We start from the raw sequence: 25,547 nt of genomic DNA, 5'->3' as shown, positions 1-25,547 counted from the left end.
TTTCATACAGTAGAAACCAGATGTTTACATACACTGAGTAAGAAGATGCCTCTCACCAGATGACTGCTGAAGATGGGCACTAAGCCCCACCTCCCTTATGACACTGTTATTATAAGTGGGTCAAAGCAATGGAGACACAAACTTTTCTGTTTAAGGTTAGTTAGGATTACCACATTTTAAAAAATTGGCTAAATACCAGAATGTTTTTTTTTTTTTTTTTTTTCTTTTTACTAATCCACTGTCCTGGATTTCCAGGACAGTGATCTTTGTAAGCTTTTTATTTATTAATTAACCACATTTAAGTTAATTGAAGGGATACATGTTCGTGTAACATCTCGCACACACTGCTCTCTGGTTTGACATCATGGAAGAATCAAAAGAAGTCTGTCAGGAAGAGACCCACAGAGCTTATTATATGTAACTATAAACACCATGGGAATGTTCAAGGATCATACTGTTACGGAATGGCATTCTGTGTCCCAGAGAAGAATGTTGTTGGTTTTTGCGTACAAAATAAGCACATTAACCCCAGAACAAAAGCGAAAGACCTTTGTGTAGATGTTGCCTGTAGCTGGTGAAATCCAGTGAAATCGACTTGAGCTGAGAGGCCGCTCAAAGAGGAAGAAGCCATTTGTACAAAAGTAACATAAAAAGCCAGAATAAAGTTGGCAAAGGCTTGGAATAAAGAGATTGAACTTAACGAACATCACATTTGGAAGAAAAACAGGGAACCATGCAAGCCTGAGGACGCTACCCCAACTGTGGAGTACAGGGGTGGCAGCGTCATGTTGTGGGGGTGCTTTGCTGCCGTAGGGACTGGTGCACTTTGTAAAATTGATGTCATCATGAGGACTGAACCTTTATGTCGTAATACTGAAGCACCATAGGTAGGCAGCAGCCAGGATATTAGACTTTGGACACAAATTGGTGTCCCAAATGAACAATCTCCCTGACCATACCGCTGATTTAGTTACAAAGTTACAGCTTTGTGGTGGCCATCACAAACTCCTGCTCTCTGTCACTTCTGTTTTGATGTAGTTCTTGGGGATCCCTTCCCACAGACAATTTGTGAGCCAAAAAAATAAATAAAAAAACCGCATGTGAGCAAGACGGGCTAGAACCCTGACTCAGTTAGCCGCGTTCTGTTAGGCAGAGTAATGTGAGAAGTTGCAAATTGTCCTGAATTTGAGTAAAATTACAGTAAAAAAATAATTCTCACTCATTCTGGCATTAAGCAAATAGAAACCATTTTGGTAATCTTAATCCACCTAAAAAAGGAAAAGTTTAATCTGACTAAATGTTTTATACAGTGTATGTAATTATCTGGTTCCGACTGCATGCACAACTCAATCCTTTCCTCTGTTATTCTGATTTTTTCTGGAGGGGATTTATACCACTGCCCTATATGTTTTCAGGGAATTTCCTGGAAGTTCATCCTGGGAGCTCTGGTGGTGGCCTTGGGCAGCTTGGTGACGTCCATGGTTTTGACTGCAAGACACTAAAAATCCTAAGCAGGAAGGAAAATCAACCATAAACTGATCGTCTCCAGTTGTCTTCCTGTGGGTCTTGGCTGTAAAAGAAGCACAGCAGCTTGGGAGCCTGGACCTTTGCTTCTGAGAGTTTTTACTGGAAAGTGAATTTTAGAGCAGAGTGAAACTTTGCATCAGTAGAGATTTCTGTTTATTGATACAACTTTCTAAAGTTATTTGCAGTCAGTTTTATTCGGGGGAAGGGATTGCCTTTATTTCTGCTAACAAAGATGTTTAAAAAAAAGATGTTACAAAGATAACAACACAAAAAAATACATTTGATCAGTGCTCCACATGTTAAAATAACTGAGTAATAAAATATTAGAAGACACGTTTTACTGTGTAAAAAAATAATTCCCAAAAGGAATACATCACTGTTAGCATTACGGTTATGATCCCAAAGGGAAATTAAGACAAAAATAATTAAACAAACATTTAAAAAGTCTGCTAAGATTATTAAATATACTTAAGTTGAATCCTCATTTTGTCATCAGTAAAGCTTATCCATGTCCAAATAAATATAAAAGTTAAAATACTTTTGAGCATAATAATAATGATGTGAATTTGTACATGTGCAGTTTTACTACAAAAAAACCTTCATTTTGACCAAAGAGTGACCCTTCATGAAACTATGTTTACAGTTCAGAAGTGAAATAGAATAAAGTACTAAAACAAAAGCAACAACTAAGGTTTGTGTTGTTCCTTTTTGAAAGAAAAGCAGCATGATGTCCTTTGTTGTTCGGTCGGCACGTTTAAACTCCACAGCAACCTTTAACAGCCTTCTTTGGGAGGGTTTCACTCAATCTGACCTGAGATTCTGACCGCCGCCTCAGCTTGCCATTTCTCTTTATTTCTCTGTAGAAAATAAAACAAAAAAACAAACAAAGCAAAGCAAAGGTAAATTACAATACGTCTCAAGCAAATTTGTTTGATTTCTCCTTGACAAAAAGTGAAGCACATTATCAAGATTCGATATTCACTGTGTGATACATTTTAAGCGTCCATTTCTGCTCGTTTTAATGATTATACTGCAGCTTGCAGCTTATGGAAACTCAAAATTCGGCTTGCTCAGAAAATGGCAATATTTGAGAGCAATAGAAAACTCTTCACAAGCTGGGTATGCAACATTGGGTCATTGCTAAAGAAGCTGGCACTGCAGTTCTACGGACTGCAAAGTCTTGGGAGGACAGTAAAGTTCATTCAAAAGTTTGAATGAAGTTTGGAAGTTGTGGACAGCGGCCGGTGTCGGAGCTTCCAGAGCCAGCGCGCCCCGGGTCATGGGCTACAAAATGTCACATTCCTTGTGTTATGGGACACATGAACTAGAGACAGCATCAGAAAGGTCGCAGCTAGGCTAAGGAGAGAAAGGACGGAATTGTTTCTTGGTAACCCAAGTCATCTTTTCAGATTAAAGTGTATTTTGCTACGCTCATCCAGAAACTGAGGTCCCATAGTCAGGAGGAGCAAAGGAGAGTGTGCGATTAATTGGGGAGCCATGTTATCTGCTCGGTCCATTTATCAAGTCCAAAGTCAGCGTAGCTTTCAAGCAGGAAATTTGAGAACACTTCATGCTTCCTTCTGAAGACAAGCTTTAATGAGATACTGATTTAATTTTCCCTGCAGGACTTTTCTCCTGCAGACACGGCAAAAGATACCAAAACCTGCTTTACTGAGCGTGCCATCACTGAGCTGGTTTGGCCGGCAAGCTCACCTGACCTAAACCCTATTGAGAATCTATGGAATATTGTCAAGAGGAAGATGAGTGACATCAGACCCAACTATGCAGACAAGCTGAAGGGCAATATCAAAACAGCCATGCCTTTATTTATATCTAGGCAGTTCACCAGGCTGATCAGATCCACGCCACGATGCCTTCACGCAGTAATTCATGCAAAAAGAAGCCCAACCGAGTAATGAGTGCATAAGCCGTACAGGACATGGACACTTTTCAGTGGACCAATATTTCTGCATTAAAAAAAGTAAAAGAAATTTTTGATGTTCTCATCTTCTGAGAAACAAAATAAAAAAAATGTATTAGCTGTAAACCATCATCACAAGAAAAACAAAGTGAAAGTTTGAAATCCTTTACCTTGTCTGTACTGAATCTATAATAAATATAACTAACTCTTTCAATAGAATTATGAAAATAAAATTATGATGGTATTCTAACTAGTAGAGCCGCACACGTATCGCTTGAAAAGAAAGAAATAAAATAAATCAACTCCAACTTTCCTACCGTGCTAGATGAAGCACAGCTTCAACAATGTTGGTTCCCTCTTTGGCGCTCGTTTCACAGAACAGGGCGCCGTACGCCTGCAGGGCAAAGAGACGACAAAGCATCAACATCCCTGACCGCAGGCTGTTTACTCCTACACCTCGGAGGCTGGACATCTTCATAAAGCCATTTTCCAGCTGGTGAAAGTAACACTTACGTAGGCCAGCTTTTCTCCGTCTGAGCTGCTAACACAGCTTCCTGCGTGGCATTGCTCCCGGAGGTCCACCTTGTTTCCAACAACGCACATGGCGATTTTCTCATTGGCAGAATCCTTGAGAAAAACAAAGAGGCGTACATTACGCATTATGTCTATCTTTGCTATTTATTCCACATCTCATCAGCCTTGCGGTTACCTGAATCAGATCGATCCACTCCCTGACGTTTAGAAAGCTCCTTTCTGAAGTAACATCGTACAACAGCAGGACTCCGTCAGCTTTACGGAAATACGACCTGGCAATGCAACGGTACCTGAAGTCCAAGGAAATACAGTTCTTTTTTTTAGCATTGTGCATTTTCCACTGAGTCAGTGTTTACATATTTACACCGATGTGATGCATTTTTCCACGTCGCTACTTTCTTGATAAACGTCTTTCGAGGAAGTGGTTTACCTCTCCTGACCGGCTGTGTCCCATATCTGCAGACTCGTCGTCTGTCCGTTCACCTGCATCGTCTTTGTCTGGTAATCGACACCTGGGAGCAGAAATGCATCATGGTAAAATATGTGCAGTCAAAAATGCACAACAGTGAGATTACATTTTTTTCCTTAAAAAAAAGTTAACAAAAAAAACCAAGTGATTCTGCATCGTCACCATTTTTAGGGCCCAGCCACTGTATTTGGAAGTAAAACAAACCTGTGTGTGTGTGTAAGGGCATAATAGTTGGCAACGTGTTTACCGTGTTACCCACCCAGCGTTGTCTGAATGCCTTCTCTGAATTCATTGAGAGTCAGTCGCAACAGGAAACTGGACTTTCCAGCTCCCGCATCTCCTGCTAAAGCAATATAGTACATCGGTGAAGGTTCCTCTGTCACTGTGATGTCGTCCTCCAGCTGCTGCAAGGAAAGTCCCAAAGATAATTATGAAGATAAGATCGCAAGAAGCCAAAAATAAGAGACGCAGGGGTAATTTTAAAGTTAATGTTTTCTCCTGCAGCGACTGGATTTTATATAGACCGATGATGCTACAGAAAGACATACTGACGCTGCTGAACATCGATAAAATCAATTGACAGAGTAAAAAGGATAATAAAAAAAGTTTAATCTTAACATCTAAACAATAACTATAAACATTTTTATTTTTATTCCCATTTTGCCAATTATTTTAAAAGGCCATATTTGTTGGTAACCAATTATACCGATGTGTCAAAAGTATGACAACCGATAAACTGATTTTTCCTTTCAGTAGCATACTCTCACACTGAATATTTGAGAAAGATCACCCTTTAAAAGTCTCAATTGCTGGTATCTCCACCATTTATTTTAAAATAAGAAACCGGCTTTATGCCAAGAAACACTCCGGGTTTGTTTGACTCCAGGCCTCCAAACTCACTCCTGCAGAAAACCAGTGGCTCAAGATAGGAGTATGTTTAAGAACCCAGGACTATGGAAAATCTAAACAGCTGTCCTACTGGCAAAAAGGCGGTGGCAGAGAATATTCACAGCAATTGTACCAATAATTGTGCCGCTAATGATTTTATCCAGAACAATAATTTCGTCTTATGAAATGAAAGGTTGGATTTTTCTAAATGTTCACTGTGAGACCACGCTGCCTTCCTGTCAGATATTATGTACGGATGATCCAAGCTTGTTTACCGTGGTGGCAAAGGCAGAGAGGGGCCTTCGAATGGGTGAAGCGTTGATGGGAGCTTCAGACGGTGCGGCCTCAGATTTAACCTCCGACATCTGTAACAGCCAATACAAACACACGTTTAACGGCTCTGGGAGAACAAAGAGGCGAGCCATTTTTTTTTTTTTTTATTGATCCTGCTCCGTTTTTTCGCACCTCCACAAACGAGTAGCTGTGGTGCAGAGTTTCCTCGGAGCTCCTGCTGTCGTTGCTTTCGCCGTCGCTGGCAGAGCTCTCAGTCGTGTCCATCGGCATGGACAGGCCGCTGTCCAGGTACCTCTCAGCCCAGTCGGACGCACGGATGATGCTGGGTTCCTGCTCGGATCTGCACGCAAACATTGGGTCATGGCAGTGACGACTGATCACCCAGAGGTCAGTCTGAGGAGTCGCACAGGTGAGCCCAGGAAGTGCATCTACCTGCCATGATTGAGCGTGCTCTGTCGAATAGGTTTCATTCTCCTGGGAAGGATTTCGTCTTGAGAGGATAGCTGTTGAGTGGATTAGAAACGGTCTGATTAAAAGTTCTTATTTAACTCGCTTTCTTGAGAACGTTCAGGTTCTTTCTGACACAAGTCCAGCAGCCATGTGGTGAAACATAGCTGAGCAAACAGGAAACTCACCCTCCGTTTAGCTGCAACCGATCCACTGAGTAAAGCTGAGCGCAGTCCGTCGTTGCTATCATACAGCTTCTTGTTCATTTCCCTGACAAGGTAAATACAGGAGCGTAAAATTAGTCTTCATACAATTACAGTAAGAATAGTAATGTAATCTTTGAGTGTGGTCAATGTTTTGGGCATCAGGAGTTCTTTGAAAGTTTTTTTTTTTTTTTTAAAGATGCTGTTACCTGCAGCCTGTTTTGTTTCTCTCCTTTTTTTTTTAAAAGAAACAAAAAAAAGTTGCGTTTAAAGAGGTAGGAGTAGGAGTGCGCAATATGACGATTTCAGGTAGTAACCGACAACGAGCGGCAATGAGCCGCCAAGACAGAGCTTGTGATATAATTTGTTTGGCACATTCTATCTATTGCTGTTTTATGCTCTTGTGTAGGCGCCTCAGTTTTATTTAACTACTTTTCATTTTGCTCCATGAACTAGATGTTATTTACTGTAGGTCTGTAGTGTAAGTCTGCACAGAGTTTCACTTGAGCCATTTGTGTCTTAAGAATAAACGGTAATTATTAGTATATGTACTGGACACATAAATTGCACCAAAGTATGAACATCTCTTTGCCATTACTGGGATGCTCTGTTACACAGTTTTCTTTAAGGACTATGTTATTACACGATTTAACCTTTTCTTTCTTTTTGTTAAACATTTGATATGTTTACTTTTCAAGTTACCCACCCTTAGTTTGTGAGATACAAAACACAACTAATATTTATTTCTATAAAACATTACACAGCCTTAACAGTTTAGGTGTCATTAGGAACTCAAAATTTAAAAAAGCAGATTGATGCCCATCCTAGAAAGTTAACAATCTGGCCATTCTTGTAAATCATTTGGTTACATCCTGGATTGGATACAATCACCAACACCTGAATAGATATTTAAATGGTAAAGAACACAGCTGCCTGGGTCAGAATTTCTTTCATTAGGCATAATAATTCAGTTCACCAACAACTTCATAGACTCCCTGTGAAATACTGAATGGATTTTAAGGCTCTTCTTTTCACTTTCAAGTCTCTCCATAACCTCAAACCTCCACATCTCTCTGATTTGCATATTGTCAGTCCTTTACAAACATGAGCCACAATCCCCTCATTTCTCTCACTGAACCACCTACTCACCTGGACACCATAGGCTGTAGAGCCTTCAGCTCAGTGGCCCTTCGTTTGTTTCCCCATTTGAAAGTTGTTCTAATTTATTTAGTGTAATTTTTGTTTAGTTTAGTATTGCTGACCTTTATTTTTCTGTATGTGCTTGTTGATTTCAATCTGTGAAGCTTTTTATAGTTTTTTTTTTCAATAATGAGAGTTGTAAGACAATAAAAATCATTCATATCTGTTCATTCTTTATTAGGGTCCCCATATAGAAGGAAATGTTTTAATGGTGGACTTACTGTAGGATCTGAATCTGATCGGAGTATGATTTGTATTCCGTCATCATCTTCTTTAAAACTTCTGTTTCTCTATAAAAGTGACATGCTTTCATTGTATTAAACGACGAATGGATCACAATTTATTAGCTGAGCCAGAAGGGAGCGTCTACCTTTCATGCTGGGCTTTCTGATCGGCATACATGTTCTTCAGCTTGTCCAGCTCAGAGTGGAGGACGGCAATGTTTGTCTGGTTTTGAACCAGAGAACTTCGTAAATGCCCATTTTCCTGCACAAAGACGCACTTTAAAACAATTCAACCCAACCTTCATATGATGTTTGACTCAAGCTCCACCATTCTTTACCTGTAAGAGACCACTGATCTGTTTGTTCAGTCTGATCATCTCCTCTTTTGACTGGTTTAGTTCAGCATTCTCATGGTTCTTCAAATTAAAGCCAGATGAATATTTTGTTAGAAAGTAGAGAAACATTTCTATTATTTCTCTGCTACTGGTTATATTTAATGTTTGACCTATTGCCAAATAATAGAAGTTGTTTTGTTTTTTTAACGCTACATTAACTTTCATACACTTTGACAGTTACTTGCACTACATATAACATATCAAAGTTGTACACAAAAGAAGGTTTGGCATAACTGTTTAGCACATCTCAAGCACATCTTCAGCTTGTGCTTAAAATACATTTCTTGCAGTTTCACAGCCCACACGCTCTACTCATCACTGTGAGTAGCCATTAATCAGTAACCCCCATTACAAACAAGTACTGGTTAGAATATTCAAGTTTACTGTCAACTGTCCCCATCTACAGGACAAAAGCAGCAATTACTTCCACAAACACACAGCAGCTGTGTTAAAACAAGGTGCACAAAGCAGTTTATTATTGTCTGAGTAGTTTCAGAGAAGGTGTTTGTTTCTGTCAGCAACTGCCGGGTGTTGCTTACAGGCTGGCTCATAGTTACAGGCACCTCTCCAGATCCTTATGCAGTACCCTGCAAAACAATCCGTATCGCCGGAACTGAACCCCATTCTGTCATGTTCATTGTTTTATTTGGATTTTATGTTATAAAAAAAATAAAAATTATGATTTCAGTTTTTAATTAGGTGAGTAATTAGCACAGGATTTGATTTAGAGGTATGGGGAAGTCTCATTTATTTATTTGTGTATTCATTTATTTATTTACTTGCTGTTAAGCACCAAAGTGCTTAACAGCAAGTTGAATCGTCTCAGTGAAAAGTGCTTAATAAAAGAAACGCCTTGCCTTGACATAACAAAATCCATATAAAACAACAAAAACAAAAGAAAAACAGGTTAAAAAAGGTTGATGAAGCAAAATAGATAAATCGCGGAAGATAAAACCGGAAGTGCCACCACAAGTACACAAGTATGAAAAGCCTGCCTGCATAAAGAGTCTCGAGCTTTGATTTGAGCTGAGTTCAGTTATAGACTGAAGCTGATTTCAGAGTCGGGGTGCAGAGATAGAATAAGCTCGGTCACCCCAAGGTTTGTACTTTGTCCGTAGAACTGGCAGTAAATGTTGACTGTCTGACACCAGCCTCCCCTCTGACCCCCTGCAGACCTAAAGAGGGCCTACCCCCTCCTGCCCGACAGTCTGAGCTAACAAACTGGTCTGGTTCTTCACTTAGATCTTTAGCAAGTCTCTGGAGCTGTGGGAGGTTCTTTCTATCTTAAAACGTGCCACCATCACCCTAGTCCCCAAGAAAACCATCATCACAAACGTGGCCTAGTCAAATCCTTTGAGTAACTGGTACTGAACCATCTAAAGGACATCACAGGCCCCCACCTAGACTGACTGCAGATAGTCTGCAGTATAGAGCAAACAGGTCGATGGACCAGGACTACCCAGGGAAGTAGGGCCAGGGTTGTGTTGGTGGCCTTCAGCTGAGCCTCTAACACCATCAACCCAGACATCCTCAACCAGAAGCTTAAATAGCTCCGTCCACTGGTCTCCAGACGAATTACAGACAGCAACAAGTGAGGGTGGGGAAAATCATCTCCCGCACAAGGTCTACACGCATCGTGCCACCCATGAGGGTGGTCTCTTTTTACTGCTCTCCTCCCTCTAATCTCCAAACTCCAATCATTGGGGTCTGGGGTTCTGCAACTTTTAAGTTTGTCCGGTGTTCAAAATACCCGAATCAAATGACGGAATAACCTCCTCAGAATGTGGTCAAGTTCCACATCCGTAAGCTAATGACCTAAATATTTGATTCAGCTGTGTTGAAGCAGAGGAACATCTAAAAGTTGCAGGACACTGGCACTCAAGGACTGGTCACACAATTGACTGCACCTCAGTGTAGTCTGAGAAACTTCTTGAGTACGCTCTTATCCGGGAAAATGATGAGTCTGCATACAGACGGGAGGTGATTAGGTATCTGACAAGTAGTTATGGCTAGATATCTGTAAAATCTGTTGCTATATCTATTAGATAGCTGTCAAATGTCTCTCCTTGTGTGCACAAACTTCACTATTAAAGATGACTCATTATTTTACATCCAGATAACATTCTCATAAAATAATCTCTATCAAAGACCCTGCAGCACATCGTTTCAACTTGTAACGTGTTACAGTTTTAGGGAAAACAACGTGTGATGTGTTTCAGATTTAAGTGTCAGGCCAAATTAAACTTCGACTGCATTGCTTTTATGCATTTTCCCCCTAGTTGTTAGAATATATATAAAAACGTTTCCCATTGGGAGAAGTAGGGCATGTGTGTTGTCTGAGAAACACCAACCTTTAAAAGGTGATCAGCTGTGGCTTGCAGGTCAGCTACCTCATTGTTGTGCTTCCTCTGCATGGTTGCTACGATTCCTTCCATTTTCTTCTGCTCCTGCAAACGTGAAACCAAAGCAGTCAGAGGTGCAGGCTGGCTAAGAGCTTGAAGTGTGGCTTTCACATGACGTTACAGAGCCCCTTTGTGAGGAAGACGCACAACCTGCTGCTGTGGCCTGCTCCACAAACACGTAGGCGGCTCCGGTGAAAACAAACGTTTCGTTTCAGTCGGAATTAAATTATTAAATATCTCACTGGAATCCATTTTCTTTCTTAAGGAAAAGGTTTGTACATGCGCCGCTCACCTCGTCTCTCACCCGCTCCTCTGCTCGGGCCAGTTGCTGCTGGATATCGTCCTCCATCTCGGCCAGCTGACTGGTATTCGTCTCCTCGGCTCTGTTTTAACAGATATAGATGAGATGGGTTTCAGTGGCGGCCTCACAGCTGCTTAACCAAACCAGCCTGTCCAACAACAGTGCGAGAATAGGAGCAACAATCCAGGCGCATTGTATCTGTATCTCAGATCCACCACGTCTGCTCAGGTAAAACTTCAGCCTTGACTGCTCTGCGCAAAGCAGCCCTCACACAAACCAATCCGAATTAAGGGAGGGACAGAGTTTTGTAAAAAAAAAAAAAAAAAAAAAAAAAAAAGTTCCCGCGCGCATTCATTAGAAGAGGAAAAAAACATTGTTAATTAATTTCCAGGCATCTAAGAAAAGAGACACGCTTGGTTTCTGAAAAGATTAAAATAGCCGGGCAGGGCAGCATATTTAAAAGCTTCCTACTTCCTTCAGCGAAGGAATGTCACCCGTCGCATGCTGTGCACTTGCTCAACCACAGAGAGCTCAGACAGCAGGGAGAAATTCATCCTATTTTTGTCTCGTGTATACAGGGCTCTAAATTGTAACCATTTAGCTGCATTTTGGGGGGGGGGGGGATAGGAGCTGAACAGTAAGGCCAAAATCCCTCTAGTGTGATAGCAGACACATCAATCACAAGACAAGAAGCAAAAGTGTGACTTGAAAGCATATTGTTAAAACAGATTCTGTCTAACACAGGAGCTGAGAGGAATCTCTTCTTTGGTGCCACACAAGGAGGCAAAAAGTCCCTACAGTGTTACATCTATGACTCTTCCTGCACATTTCTCACCTCCTCGCCTCGTGCAGTTGTTCAAATCTCAGTTCTGATTTCTGCTCACTAAAAACCATGTAATCACTATTTCAATTAAAAAACCTTTTACTGTTTCCCATAATTACCGTGCAAAGCAGAAAACGCTGTAAAACAGGGGAATGTATAATCCACATTGTGCGGGTGTGACGTGGCAAATCAGGTTTTTTCGCAGTCGACCTTGCATTCTATTAAACCTTTACAATGAAGAAAATTTAGATTGCTTGACTGTTTCACAATGACTCAACATGTTACGAACAAAATTATGAGCGTTATGTGGAAAACAGGGAGGATAGGAGCTGATATTGACCCAATACTTCAGCAACTCCTGATTATGCGAAGATCATTGGTAGAAGGAAGAGCCCGGAACTATTCATACTCCTGGCAGATTTGGATTTACGGTTTAATCTGACCGACATGTTTCTCTTATGCGGCTGCACAGTTGCATTTTACCTTTTGCCTGGCAGCAGGAAGGTCTAGGGTTTAAATCTTGGTCTGGGATCTTTACACATAAAGTTTGCTGGTACTTGTCTTCCTCAAACAATCTAAAAACATGACTGTTAAGGTAATATGTTACTCTAAATTACCCTTTTACAAAACACCAGGCTGCTTGAAGGAGCTGACAGTGGCTGCAATTAATGTTGTCAAACCAAGATGTAAAGCCTCCTCCAGAATTATAAGCCTTACTTGTAAAGTTATATTTAAAAAAAATACTTATAATAAATGTATATTTTATTGCAGTAGCATAAACTCACACTAAAATGTTAAAAAAGAATCCAACCTTTAATCTGAGTGGACTGATTCAGTGGGGGACAAATGTCTCATGTCAAGAAAGAATCTTTTTAACACAGTTAGCAGGTCAAAAGCTTTGCTTCCCTCAAACCATTCCAGTAAAATTAATTTTAAAACATTGTCGTCATTTATCACTAGTAGCCAGAATGAAATTCCTATAGAATCTAAAGTCTTGGATATTCATGACTTCTTGGAGCATAAATGCAATGTGGCAAAGAGGCCATGTTGCATTTATGAACATGTCCTTCAAGTAGGAGGGAGGGTTTCTGATCTGAAGTAAGGCTACGAGAAATTAGCTACTCATCCAAAGTCGACAATATTTCCATTTAACACAACAAAGTTTAAAAAGCAGCATGGACTATGACAAACAAGGCTAAACAGTTTCAGATTTTTCTAGCACTTTAACAGTGAAGAGGATGGTACAAGTAGTGGGGGGAAAAAAAGAATCACTCTCACAGACTGCAGATCACACAGTTAACAACGGGACTGAGGGATCATAAGACTACAGGATGGGTCAAACCAACTGAATGCGTCAAACTTGCGAAGGCTAATGGTTTGAAATTCAAGAACATGCAAACACAGAAGATATTCTGAGAATTTGGAGGGGCTATAGCTCTGTTATGCTCCGCCATAAAATAAAATGTGGTTTAAAATGCTTTAAGCTTAACCCAGAAGGGAATTTCTCAAATGAAAGTTTTAATTTGACCATGATGACTGTGTTTCTTTTCATGTGAGGTTATTGGTATTTATAAGTGTTAATATTGGCTTTATTCTGAAAATATCATTACCATCGAAAGTCAAAACCAGCATTTAGACTTAATGGCATAAACAAAAATGTAGTACTTATGATAAATAACAATCTAATTGAGAAATATTTTATTCAGAAATGTCAGTTCTTTAAATTAAACCCTAACTAAACCACATTAATATAAACAATGTTTTTCTTTATATATATTTAAGTCCATTATACCTTTGTTAGTTTTATTTTAAAGACTCATCGTTATTTACTGTATTCTAGTTTTGAATATCAGAGGGTTTTTGCTTCTTTTGTTTAATCGCTTTATGATTGTAATTTATTAGTTGATAGTAATATGCCCACCTTTTTACCTTTATGACATCACTGGCTAGTTACAAAAAAAGTTTTCAAGAAAAAAAAAGTCCATGCTTTTCTGTTCATTAGCAGTCAAGGAGATGTGTTTGCAGTTTGGTTGGTGATTGGTTCACTTTACCAGACTGTATATTGTACTTTTTTGACTGCGGCAGAGAACTCTAACACATGTAGACTCCAGTCTTCACCTCCCCTCACACTAGAGGTCGACCAATGTTTTGGGCCGGCACCAGCAGATACACGTATGCGTTCGCCATTCCATTAGCGCATTCAGCAGTCATGCCTTAGGATCATGTGAAGCGCATGCATTGTTGCTCCCTCCCTGACAGATAGCAGCCGGTAATGTAAGACTGAGTGCCAACAATAACAAGGGCATGTTCTCAACTTTTAATGTAGTTTTAACGGTCTAATTTAGCTTTATGTGGCCTATGAAAGCCTGTCTCAGTCACACTATGAGCGAGAGGCAGACAGCAGTGTGTGTCTGTTTCAGTCTCTAAAAACCCACGTCTGATCTCCAGCTGGGGAGCTGCCACCGCTGTGCATCTAACTTTACATAAAATAATCTCCATATACCGCAGCGGTGGTCAATGTTTTTTTTCTCCCCCTCCTTCTGCCCACTGAACTAAAGAACTTTTATTTTCGCTGTGACACGACCATTAAGTGCGAGCAAAGACATAAGAGTCATGACACGGGGGTTTTTTTTTTTTCAGTGTACCTTTCAAACTGCGGTCAGAAGATGATTGTGAATATTAGCAGATTGCAAGTTTTGAGGCTTTTGTAACATTTGTGTCATTTATATCACGTAAATGGAGAAAGAAAAAAGCAATATCGGCTTCATGAATCAGCCCCAGAAAAATGTTGAAGCACATATCGGGTATTGACTGATGTAAATATAATAGCTATTGGCCTTAAAAAAAGCTTTATCGGTCAATCTCTACCTCACCACAACACACTTTTGTGCCTAGTGACTACTGCAGGAAAACTTTCCCTGCTTGGAAATTAGAGGTAAAAATCAGGCAAAACGTTTATATAGAAATAAAAAAAATGTGTTATTAAGAATACTTTTCTTCAGGATGTTGATCAACAACATTTGATCAAATCAACAAAGAAATCAATCACCAGACCCCCAAAAATCAATCACAGCCCACATGAATCCTACCAAAAAAAAAAAAAAAAAAAACCTGCGGGCTGAGCTAAAAGCATCAGACATGACCCAGACCCATCTCCGTTTGCTCCAACCATGTCATTTAATCAGCTAAAAGTACCAGCAGAAGGGGTGCCGTATAAGTGTGACCCTAAATAAAAACATTAATTTAAGGTTGGATTTTTTTAACATGTATCAGCGCTATGTTACTGCAATAAATGACTATGTTCACTGTGGGGCTTTTTACCCGCCCTGCTAATATAAGGGCGCTCTTTGTAGCTCTTATATGTAATATAATACTGTCAAAATGTATTGTGTGGGGTATATATGTAAAACAAGCAGTTTGTCAGAGTTACAAAATAACATGGAGTCAGCATCTCAGAAGGAAGGATGCAATAAGTTCACAGAGTGGAACCAACAACACAAATCCAGGTCCTAATTGAATACTCCAGAGAATAATTAATGGAGGACTCAAAAAAAAAAAAAAAATACTAAACAGCAGAAGGTGTAGTTTAGCATAATGATGATGAGCCAGATGGCACGGTAAACTGCAAAAGCATCACAAGATCTCCATGACAGTTCAGTCTGCATTAATCTGAATGTTTGTTATTCACAATGCCAGAAATCAACAAAGAAGGAAAACTCCGCCATAGTCTCAAAACATTCACTGTGTTATTTATTAACAGCTGTTGAGCTTAGTCTGGTAAAAATGACTGAGAAATGGTTCTAACATCAGAAGAGATAACAAAAAAGTTAAACTCTTTGGACAGTTTTTTACTGAATTTGACTGCAAAAGAACATTGACAGGCACACTGATTTTAGCATTTTCTATCCTAATAAAAACATTAAAGTAAGGATCAACCATAAGTTGTAGTGAAAAATATATAAAATATATAAAAATATATGCAGCTAATTTATTGAGTATGTGCAATAGGTTGGGGGGGGGGGATACGGGGCATTCTTTGCAAATGTTTGGTCTTGCTTTATTTTTTAACATACACATACATTATATGTTTAACATACACAGATACAAACACACCAACCAAGACAAGCAGGCAAAGCCAATTTGAGCTAGAGCTGAACAAAATATTGAATTGTAATAAGTACTGCAAAACCCAGGTGTGCAATATTGCAATTGCAAATGACTGCTGGGATGCAAGATTTTGTAGGACATTTTAATTGAGGTCCCATCTATGCTGATTCTTTATGAATTTCACCCCCCCCCCCCCCAGTGTCTACCAAAGATTAGGACTGAAGTCTTGCTTTGAAACCAAACAAAAGGAATATTAGTGCAGCAATACAACAGGCTACATTGAGAACAGCTGTCATTAGATGAGGAGATTAAGGTTTTTCTTCGTTTTAAAATAACATTAACAACTATGACTGGTACTCGCTGCCAGACTAAACTTCACAAAACCTTCATAAGAAATTTTTGAAGGAGCAGGACAGCACTTTTACACAGAAGTTCACAATGACATAACCGCTATTTGTTTTTGTTTTTGCTTGACTGACCCAACAAAAGAGAACTGACAGTATTTTTCTTACCGCTTCAAACTGGTCTCCAACTGTTCACACTCTAGTTTGTTTTCCAGGCTTAGACTGACAAGAGAGTGGACGATTTCCTCATACGCCTTCAGAAGAGCGGTGTTTGCAGAGGAGTGAATGGCCTGGTAAAGGTCACCCAGCTGCTCCCTGAGACTATAAGGAGCGGAACGAAAAAAAAGTTACAACCAGCAATGAACAGGCGAAGGTAACTGCAATTGTTACTAAGCTCATATATTATTAGAAGTAAGCATTCCAAAATGAACATCTGCTCATTTTGGATGCCATAATTACGTAAAGGTAGATGGGACGATACAAATACAAGCCATTTACTGTCCCTAAAAATGTAACTGGTGAATTTTAAATTGATTATTCAAATATTTTAACTTCAAAATGGCTTGTTATATATTTTATCCTTAAAAAAAACAGAGCTTTGGATCTGAAATTTAGAATCAAAAATGTCAAAAAGTCTGATTTATGCGGTTTTCACACCCAACTTGTGGTTTATACACTGAAAAAGCATTAAAATCACTCCCCCTCTTTTTTTCTACATATTAAGTTAAGATATCACTATGCCATTAAGAATCCCTCATCAGTGCAGATGAATCCAGTTCTCAATAAAGTGCGTTCACACTGAACGCGAAGGTGGCAGGCCGAGCAACAGATTTACATGATATCTCTATGAACAGGTGCAGCACAGGAGCCATGCGAGGCAAAGCTGCGCTAAGCGAGGCCACAGAGGCAAAACGAGCGATGTTGGTGAAAAAAGCGACGCCAGAGCGACGCGACGCCTGCGAGGGATGCGAAGCGACAGCTGTTGAAGTTGAAGAAGCTGAACTTTTATGTCTTGTCACGCCGCAACAACCAATCGGGAACTAGATGTGGCTGAGATGTGGGGTTTAGGACTGCAGCGGAGGCAAAGCAGTTTTCATTTAACATGGAATGAAAGTCGACATGAGCGGTCTGCGGTCGGCCTGAGTTGTATGACTCAACCATTTATTACTACAGAGACAAGTCTAGAGAGGACCAAACAGAAGAGTGGTTTAGAAGGCTGGAGTGGCAGTTAAGTGAAAGCGTCACCAGATAGCGACATCGTGCCGCCGTTCGCCTTCAATGTGAACGCGCCATTCGACTATAGTAAGTTCTGCAGCTGCAAAGTAAAAGCTACATCTGAGGCGGCCCAAATGATAAAAAACAACAACATGCATTTGAAACATGAACGAATCAGTGGTCAGTGTAGAATAATGACCTTCAGGTTTGACCAGGGGAACCATTTTAGATTGTGAACTACAGCTAAACAAAAGTAATCCAGATTCTGTCATAGCAATGAAGAAGTATTTCTTTATTGGAACCCTGAATCAGAACATGAATCAGACACCAACTTGTAGCACTTCTGTGACAACCTCTTTGCTCATGGGATGTGTCCAGCAGCTTCCCTTATAAACCTTTACCCACATTTTCTCTCATTACTACCTCAAACTATTTTCACATTTCACCTGGATTTTATGTTACACAAACCCTAACACAATTTTTTTTATTTAACCCCTTGATTCAATCCAGTGCAACTGATACAGAAATCACCACATTTGTGAACAAAGTCCTCTGGTGTGCAGTTAAATCTCCCCATAAATGAAGTTGTTCTGTGAAGTTCTTTGGAGGTTTGTTAGAAAACATTAAGGCGCAGTTAGGTTATACAACAATATCTCACTGTTAGCTCTAGATGAACAACTGCATTCCAACAAAGACATGGAAATCTGGATAAAGGTGTAGATATAAATTGCTCAAGAAGGGGGACTCTGTGGACAGAATAATAATTAGTAGTGCAGTACACAAATCTGACCTTTGAGGTAAAGTGAGAAAGAAAGCCATTATTCAAAGAAAGCTGTAAAAAGTTGTTTAAAGTTTACACCAAACCATATTTTTAGCGACAAAGCAAATATGTGGAAGAAGGTGATCTGCTAAGATGAGACCAAACTACGTTTATTAGCCTAAATGCAAAATGCTGAGTAGATGAAAAGCAACACAGGTGAAGTTTGGTGATGGCGGTATCATGCTGCGGGGATGGTTTCCTTTAGGAACAGGCAAGCTGGTCAGACATGATAGGATGATATTGGGCTAAATACAGGAAAGTCTTAAAAGAAAGTTATGCTAATGTTTATTTGCACACTTTTTAACTTCCCTGAGTGTCTGTTTCTACAGTCATGCATATTGCTCCATTTTGTATGTCACTCTGTAATTTGGCTGCTGTCTCTGTTCTTTCCAACGAACATTTCACATTTCTATCTCAATATGCATTATTATTATTATTATTATTATTATTATTATTATTATTATTATTATTATTATTATTATTATTATACAGTATTTTTCCCTTTCTTGATAAGTTCTTTCTCTTCTGTTGTAGTGCCAACTTTTTTTTCTTCTCATATTATTTAATGTTGTGTCTTTATACCTGTTTTTGCCACTGTTACACCCAAATTTCCCCACTGTGGGACAAAAAAGTGTTTATATTATTTTCTATGTGCTGTAAGCTGCTGAAAATGACTTGAGACTGGGATGGGGGTTCACCTTCCAGCGCAACAACAAACCTAAACATATATTACAGACAGATTTATAACGGAGGGGTTTTAGATCAGAGCATATTCATGTGTTAAACTGGTCCTGCCAAAGTCCTGACCTCAACCCAACCGAATATTGGATTTCCACAGATGCCCTCCGATAAGATTGAGTGAGTTTGACAAGGAAATATCTCATGCATCTCCACGCCACACTTTTCAGATTTGTATATTTGAAAACAGTGAAAACCATTAATTCCTTCCACTTCACAAATATGGACATCTTTCAGTCGGTCTATCACCTACAATTTAATAAAAAAACAAAAACAAAAAAATCACACCTTTGTCTGTGGTTGGAGCGCTATTAGATGTGAAAGGGTTAAAAGGATACTTTACTTATTTATTGTTGCTAAGAGCTGCAGCAGCCATGTAAACCCGGGTCCGGTTAATGAGTTTACCTTTCAGAGAAGATAAACTCCTCATCAATCGTGTCCACAAACTCTTCCCACGGAGTTTGGGTTGTTGCTCCTGCGCCGAAGGACGCCAAGTCGAGGGTCTCTGAAACCTCCAGAAACCTGGAGGAAAACCGGCTGTAGTCGATGTAGCCGTCCTCGTAGGCTCCGAACTTCTGGAACAGGGTCTGGATCTCCGAGTCGGGGACGCTGAGCTCCCTGCAGACCAAAGTGAAGTCCTCATACTCGATCCTTCCGGACTTGTTCACGTCGCAGGCGGAAAACAGCCGCCGAAGGTTGGGTCGATTCATAGTTTCTGGTCAAACAGGACGCATGCAAACGAGAGCGTATACGCAAATCTTTACCCGTGGTCGGACGTACGCGCTTCCACGGCATCTGTACGACAAATAAAAGCTCCGTCCCTCTGTGTGGGGCACACGGATCGGTCCAGGTGTCAGCGTGGGCGGCTCCGAATCAAGCGCGCCTCCCACCTACCTGTCTGTCTGTCTGTCTGTCTGTCACTGCAGCGGCTGGAAGTCCGTCACCTGTGCAAAGTTTTGGCGTCCTGCGGTGAGAGGAGCTGAGGGAACCCGCAGCAGATCCAGGACAGATCAGCAGGCGCTTACGCGTGTTTGCTTTTGGTGGGTGGTTCACGGGGAGGATTTCTCACCAGATACTCCTCTTTGCTTCTCTGTTGGCAGAACGTGCGTCACCCAAACCTGACATAATGGGTCAACACAAGAACTATTAAGACGCGTCAATGTTGTTGGGAGTTGTGCCAAAGTATCAATGGAAACGTGTTTGGTTTATAAGAGACGCATCCCGAGCAATAAATGCCGAAAAACTAATATATTAAAAAGAAGTTCAAAAGTTCAATATTGTTTTCACTCCTTTCAGAAAGTGAAAATCATACTTTATAGGTTTATCACATATGTTAAATACGTCATACCTTATTTTTTAGTCATTTGGATTATAGCTTGCAGATAAAAAAAACTATTTAGAAAGTAGCATAAGGCCAAATAAATAAAAGAAAATCTGCACAGAGATGTTAGGCTTCTGAAAAGTCTGTTAATTTCTCTGCTCTCAATTCCTGATTGGACCTAATTTTGCATGCCTCACTGCATCAATGTGGAGTGGCATGGAGCCTGAGGTTCTGCTGAGGTTTAGTGGAAAACCAGGTGGCTTTGATAGGTTATTTGAACTGTTGGGTTTGGTGTCTCTCATCTTCCTCTTAGCAATACCCCATAGATTCTGTATGGGGTTAAGGTCAGGCAAGTTGGCTGGACGATCAACCACAGTATAGTCAAAGCAATTGCAGCAGTTTTGTGCTGTGACAAAATGTGTACAAGAGTATGAATAGTTTGTGGAATGCGAGAAGGCTCGGCACAAATGCCTTTGCACATCCACAATATTGGTGTTATGCCAAAAATGAAATCAGCATTTCCATAAAGCTTGCCAACAGAAGGAAGCATGACATGTGGCAACATTTCCTGGTAGATGGCTGTGTTGACTATGGACTTCAAAAAACCCAATAGACCAACATCAGCAGATGACATGGCACCCCAAATCATCAGTGACTGTGGAAACTTTACACAGGACTTCAAGCAACATGGATTTAGTGCCTATCCACTCTTCCTCCAGACTGTGGGGACCTTGATTTTCAAATTAGATGCAAACTTTACTTTCATCTGAAGAGAGTACCTAGAACCAGTGACCGACAATCTAGTTCTTTTTCTCCTAAACCTAGCAAAGACCTTTCTCACACTGTCTCTAGTTCATCAGTCGCTTAACACGAGGAATATAACTGTAACCCATTTACTGAGTCCATGCGTGGTGGCCCTTGTAGCTCTGACTCCAGCCTCATTCTACTCTTTCTGAAACGTCCCCAAATTCTTGAATGGATTAAAAAAGCTTTTTTTTTTAAAGTCGATTGAAATGTTTTGATCTGTGTTTTGGTTCAGTCAAAAGAGGCATATAGTTCCATCGGCACAGCCCCACATGGTATGTTCCATCACATGGTCGTTTATCTGGCCTCATATTATCAAATATGAGGTTAAATTTAAACCGGTGTCCCGGTCTGGTCAGATGAATCCACTGTTTCAGGAGCGTTTCAATTGTATTGATTAGGATGCCATTAAATACCCCTGTACGGATCTAAATGAACTAACCCTAAAGCCGTGCCAGCCTTTGCCACCTTCTGCAAGGGATTAGTTTTCCCTGTAGATTATAGCCTACTGTACATTTCCAAACAAATACACTTGTGGTTCTCCAAACCTGTTGAGAAGAACTGGACAAGGCTTTTTATCATGATATAACCTAAGGAAATGAAAGGAATACTAGAAAAGCCCAGCTTAGTCACAAAAATTAAGTATAACGTATGATCCCATCAGGAAACTCTTGCCCAGCTTGTGAGGCTATTAAAGCAAAGTTTGGCATGGAATCCAAAAAGAAGGCACCTGTCCCCAATGGTGCGACTGATGCATCTGATTTTGACTTTTCTAATAACTGACCACTTTTATGATCATTTTTACATCCATGATTTTAAGCATAAAGGTCTTCTTTTATGGATGGTGGCCCCGTGTTGAATGAGCACAAAACAATGAGCACAGTGCTTATACGGCTTAAAGGGGTCCAAGAGGAGAAAGGTTCTGTCCCTTATGGTACTGGGGGGTGCAAGCACAAAACCAAGTCAACTAGGGAACCAACCAATTTTAGGCCCATAATATTGAATTATCTTATCATAAAAACCTTTTAATTCCATCCAACCTTGCAGAGAGACTAAAATCCAGAAAGTGGGTTTCTGCCTCGATCTAGTGGCAAATTGACTTCTTGACACATTGGCGTTGTGGTGTCCTCTACAGGTGTGCCTCAGGGTTGCATTTTTTCGTCTTGGTCGTTTGTTCTTTACACAAATATGTGCCAAAGTCAGCATGAGAATCATCATTTTATAAAGTTTGCCAACAACTCAGTCATTGTGTCCCTGTTAAATGGTGATGCCCCGGCTGGTCACGGCCCTGTCGTGTAGGATTTTCCGGAGTGATGCCAGTTGTCCTTTTTGATCATTAATGAGTCAAAAATGAAAGAACCGTGCATAGACTGTAGAAAGGTGCCTCCCCCTCTCTTTCCAGTCTTTAAAAATGGACAGTCAGTGGAACAGGTGCATGAATACAAATGGCCCAATGATGGACAATAAACTGATATTTGAGTATAAGGATGATGCAGTGTGTAGAAAAGTCCACTAGAGAATGCAATTTCTCATAAAATTGAGGAGCTTGAACTTAGTGTCTTTATGGAAATGTTTCACAGTTGCTTTATTGAATCTGTGTGCTATTTTTTTCCCTCTCTATGCTGGTTTGATTTGCAGAATCTAAAGAACCGTGACAGCTTACAGAGCATTATGAAAACATGTATCGGAATACAACAAAATTAGATTATGGACCTACTGACATCCAGATCAGGAACCAAAGCCAAGAAAGTCTAGTGGACCACATCCATTCCCCCTACATCCACAGTTTAAATCCCTCCTTTCAGAAGTGATCACACTCTCACATCACCGCTGGTTGAGAGTGTTGTTGGCTGGGCTGGGGCACCGCATGGTAAGGTACTTACTGGAAGATGACGACCGCTCTACCCAGACCGGTCATGGCCACTCCTTTTCCAAGACAGAGTGGGGCTGCTGCTCAGAGAGATGAATTTACGAGGATTACTCAGACATGCATGAATCAACTAAAATACCACTTTGGGCATGATTTTGATGAAGGAATAGCTTCACAAAATGGATCTTGTGTGATAGAGGGGCTTGGATTGATCTCTTTTTAACTTTATGAAGTTGTCTCTTCCTGTTTTGTCAATTGTCTGTGTATAACTGTTTGTGCGGTTGTGTGATGGTTGCTACTACGACTTGTTGCAAAATAATTTCCCCCGTGGGACCTAATAAAGTAAAGTGTAAAGTCTAAAATAAACCAATCGCTCAATTAAGTGGGCCCATATATATATAAAAAACTTGAATCTTAAAATTTAAATGGGAGTGTATTTTTTTATTGATTTACCCCATGAAATATTAAGCTAAAAATCTAAATAATAAAAACAGTGTGCTTCATTTTAGCTTCTTATCCAAGTTAAATTGACATGAAGTAAATTTTCTTTAATTATTTTAAAGGAGCATTGCCCAAGTTTACAGTTTGTTTTTCTTCGTTCCAATATATGCTCTTACAATTGCTCGACTTGTACAATGAGTTTTCCTCTATTCCACCAAAGTCGCTTCTACAGCTTCCATTAGTCAGTTCATGAGAGAGGGATTCAGGTCGGACTCTCTGGGCATGCCCACTGGGCACTCTTGCTAAACTGGCTACTTTGATGAGTCTCCGCCACCATTGGCGCATTAGCGAGTGAACACGGGCTAACGTCAATATTCATACGTTTTTTTACCTCAGAAGACATTACGCCTCCAAACAAAAGACCCGTGCAGTCGCAGTGCCAGATGCTTTTCCTCGTCTCCCATGTGCTGGTGTCATTCCAACTTCTCACCAGAGGGGGCAAACTTTTGCAAAAACTGTGGAACTTGTGCTATGCTCTTTTAAACTGCTATCATTTTATTTTAATAATCCTCTCTGAAACATCTGTAATAGATTATATTACTTTGGTCGTAAACTTTTATAAGGTTCATTTGTGACCCTTATTGGATATGAAATACTTTTGGAATACTCAGTAACCATAGTGCTCTTGATATAATAAAGAGCATTTGATATAATACTCTGTATACTAAAAATAAGAACCTTTTAGTTTAGTTAGAAAGTATTTGACAAATATGAATCAAGGTTATAGAAAATGTGTAATATTAGTTACAACAAATGATTAGCTTTACATAAAAAATATGATGTGGCAATTATTTTTCAAGCCATTTTGCCTGTTCTTAGCTCACATTAATCATAAAACTGAAAAAAAAAATCTTTTTATCTTTATTTGAAAAATTAAAATAAAGTGCTTTTTATATACAATACAAAAACAAAACCAAAAACAGTAGTGATGTATGATACAAAAATACAATTCACAATACCTGTACATTGGCAGCTGAAGTTACAAAATAACTTTACAAAAACCTGTTTACTAGCTTTAAAATGCATGTCGACAGGAGTCTGAGCAACGTGTGCTGTCTAACAGAAGGCCTGACTACAGTGGTTCATTAGGAGGGGAGAGCAGACAACAATACTTTTACAGTGGCATTATTAGTTTCAGCTTGTATTCAACGTACCTGCACATCTTTTGGAGCAAAATACCGCCACGATGCATTTGACTATAGCACATTTATTATTGTTCATGGCAGTCACTTCACCAAAAGCTGCCATTTGTGTACGTTATTAACAGTCAAAGCATGAGTCTTTTACACTGCATGAGTGATCGCAGATAGGCAGTGTCAGGAAAAAAAATATATATTTTTTGTGGGAAACGTAAGACAATACTTATATTTGTATGTTTTTTTTTAAAGATGTGGTTATGAATTGGGATTTAGGGATAAAATTCAGCTCCAGACTGAGAGTGAAGCCACCCAATGAGTGAATAAAATGAACAAAATACCCCATGACCTATGTTCAACAACACTAACACCGTTGTGCCACTATTGCATGAAAGTACTGTTTTCAATTGTTTCCACGTATGGCCATTTCTTTGACACCTTGCGGAGTCTCATATATAACTCTAAAGCTTTAATACCTGGTTAGTTTATCGTCTCGAGAGGCACATCCCCTGATTATTGTTTCAGAAGGCATTTTTGTCTTATTTGCCGAGGCAAATTTGTTCTCAGAGCCACAACTTGCAACACAATAAGGCTTTTTTAACATCATAGTCAAATCCCACAGTAACATGCCTGTCCTTTATGATGTTTTAAGTGCTTTACTTTGTCACAATGCTAGAGCAGAACTAAAGCATAACGTACTTATGACAAAATGTCAATGAATTTAGCGGTTATTGTGTTTCGCTTTTCATTATTTCTGCATAAGATTATTCTGTGTTATTGTGTTTATCTCTGGATGGGAATGGGATTTATTGCTCTGATGGTCACTCCAAACCATTTAAGCAAGCAGTTTTTTTTTTTTATGCGTTTCATTGATAAGACTCAGTGGCTGACAGTTTTATGGTGAGGCAATACAGGCGCGTGTCGTTTAAGTCAGAATATTTCTATATTTATCACTACTTCCCCGTGATAATAGTGATATTTGAAACATTGAAGAAAGAGTAATAAAACGTTTCCGTGCAGCCAAAACATTTGGCCGCATTATGATGATAAATATTTATACAGT

General features: G+C 39.8%; 2 protein-coding genes across 5 annotated transcripts in view; one reads left to right on the top strand and one right to left on the bottom strand.

The window, feature by feature from the left end:
- Nucleotides 1-2,213, top strand: part of fkbp16 (FKBP prolyl isomerase 16) — a 52,297-nt gene extending 50,084 nt beyond the window's left edge. For all 3 annotated transcript variants that reach the window (XM_036149955.1, XM_036149950.1, XM_036149960.1), the window contains one exon: nt 1,416-2,213. In XM_036149955.1, the coding sequence (XP_036005848.1) occupies nt 1,416-1,502 (87 nt within the window). In that variant the 3' untranslated portion in view covers nt 1,503-2,213. The remainder of the gene's footprint in view (nt 1-1,415) is intronic.
- On the bottom strand, nt 1,658-19,737 carry zgc:162879 (ras and EF-hand domain-containing protein). Of its 2 annotated transcripts, none has more exons than XM_036149944.1 (17): nt 19,258-19,737; nt 16,248-16,400; nt 10,797-10,887; nt 10,454-10,549; nt 8,046-8,123; nt 7,854-7,969; nt 7,705-7,773; nt 6,269-6,350; nt 6,066-6,136; nt 5,805-5,973; nt 5,615-5,704; nt 4,711-4,852; nt 4,413-4,494; nt 4,158-4,272; nt 3,962-4,075; nt 3,766-3,842; nt 1,658-2,384 (listed from the first exon to the last, which is right to left on the bottom strand). In XM_036149944.1, the coding sequence occupies exons 1-17, from the start codon at nt 19,560-19,562 to the stop codon at nt 2,282-2,284; spliced, it is 1,953 nt and encodes a 650-aa protein (XP_036005837.1). In that variant the 5' UTR covers nt 19,563-19,737; the 3' UTR covers nt 1,658-2,281. The 2 variants fall into 2 exon arrangements, with proteins under 2 accessions (XP_036005837.1, XP_036005832.1); XM_036149939.1 differs by having other exon boundaries at nt 4,711-4,855; nt 19,258-19,736.
- Between the last annotated feature and the right edge of the window lie 5,810 nt (nt 19,738-25,547).

This window comes from Fundulus heteroclitus, chromosome 2 (assembly GCF_011125445.2).
Source record: "Fundulus heteroclitus isolate FHET01 chromosome 2, MU-UCD_Fhet_4.1, whole genome shotgun sequence".
Taxonomy (NCBI): domain Eukaryota; kingdom Metazoa; phylum Chordata; class Actinopteri; order Cyprinodontiformes; family Fundulidae; genus Fundulus; species Fundulus heteroclitus.
Note: the sequence above shows the minus strand (reverse complement) of the source record. Positions and strands in the feature narration are given on the sequence as shown.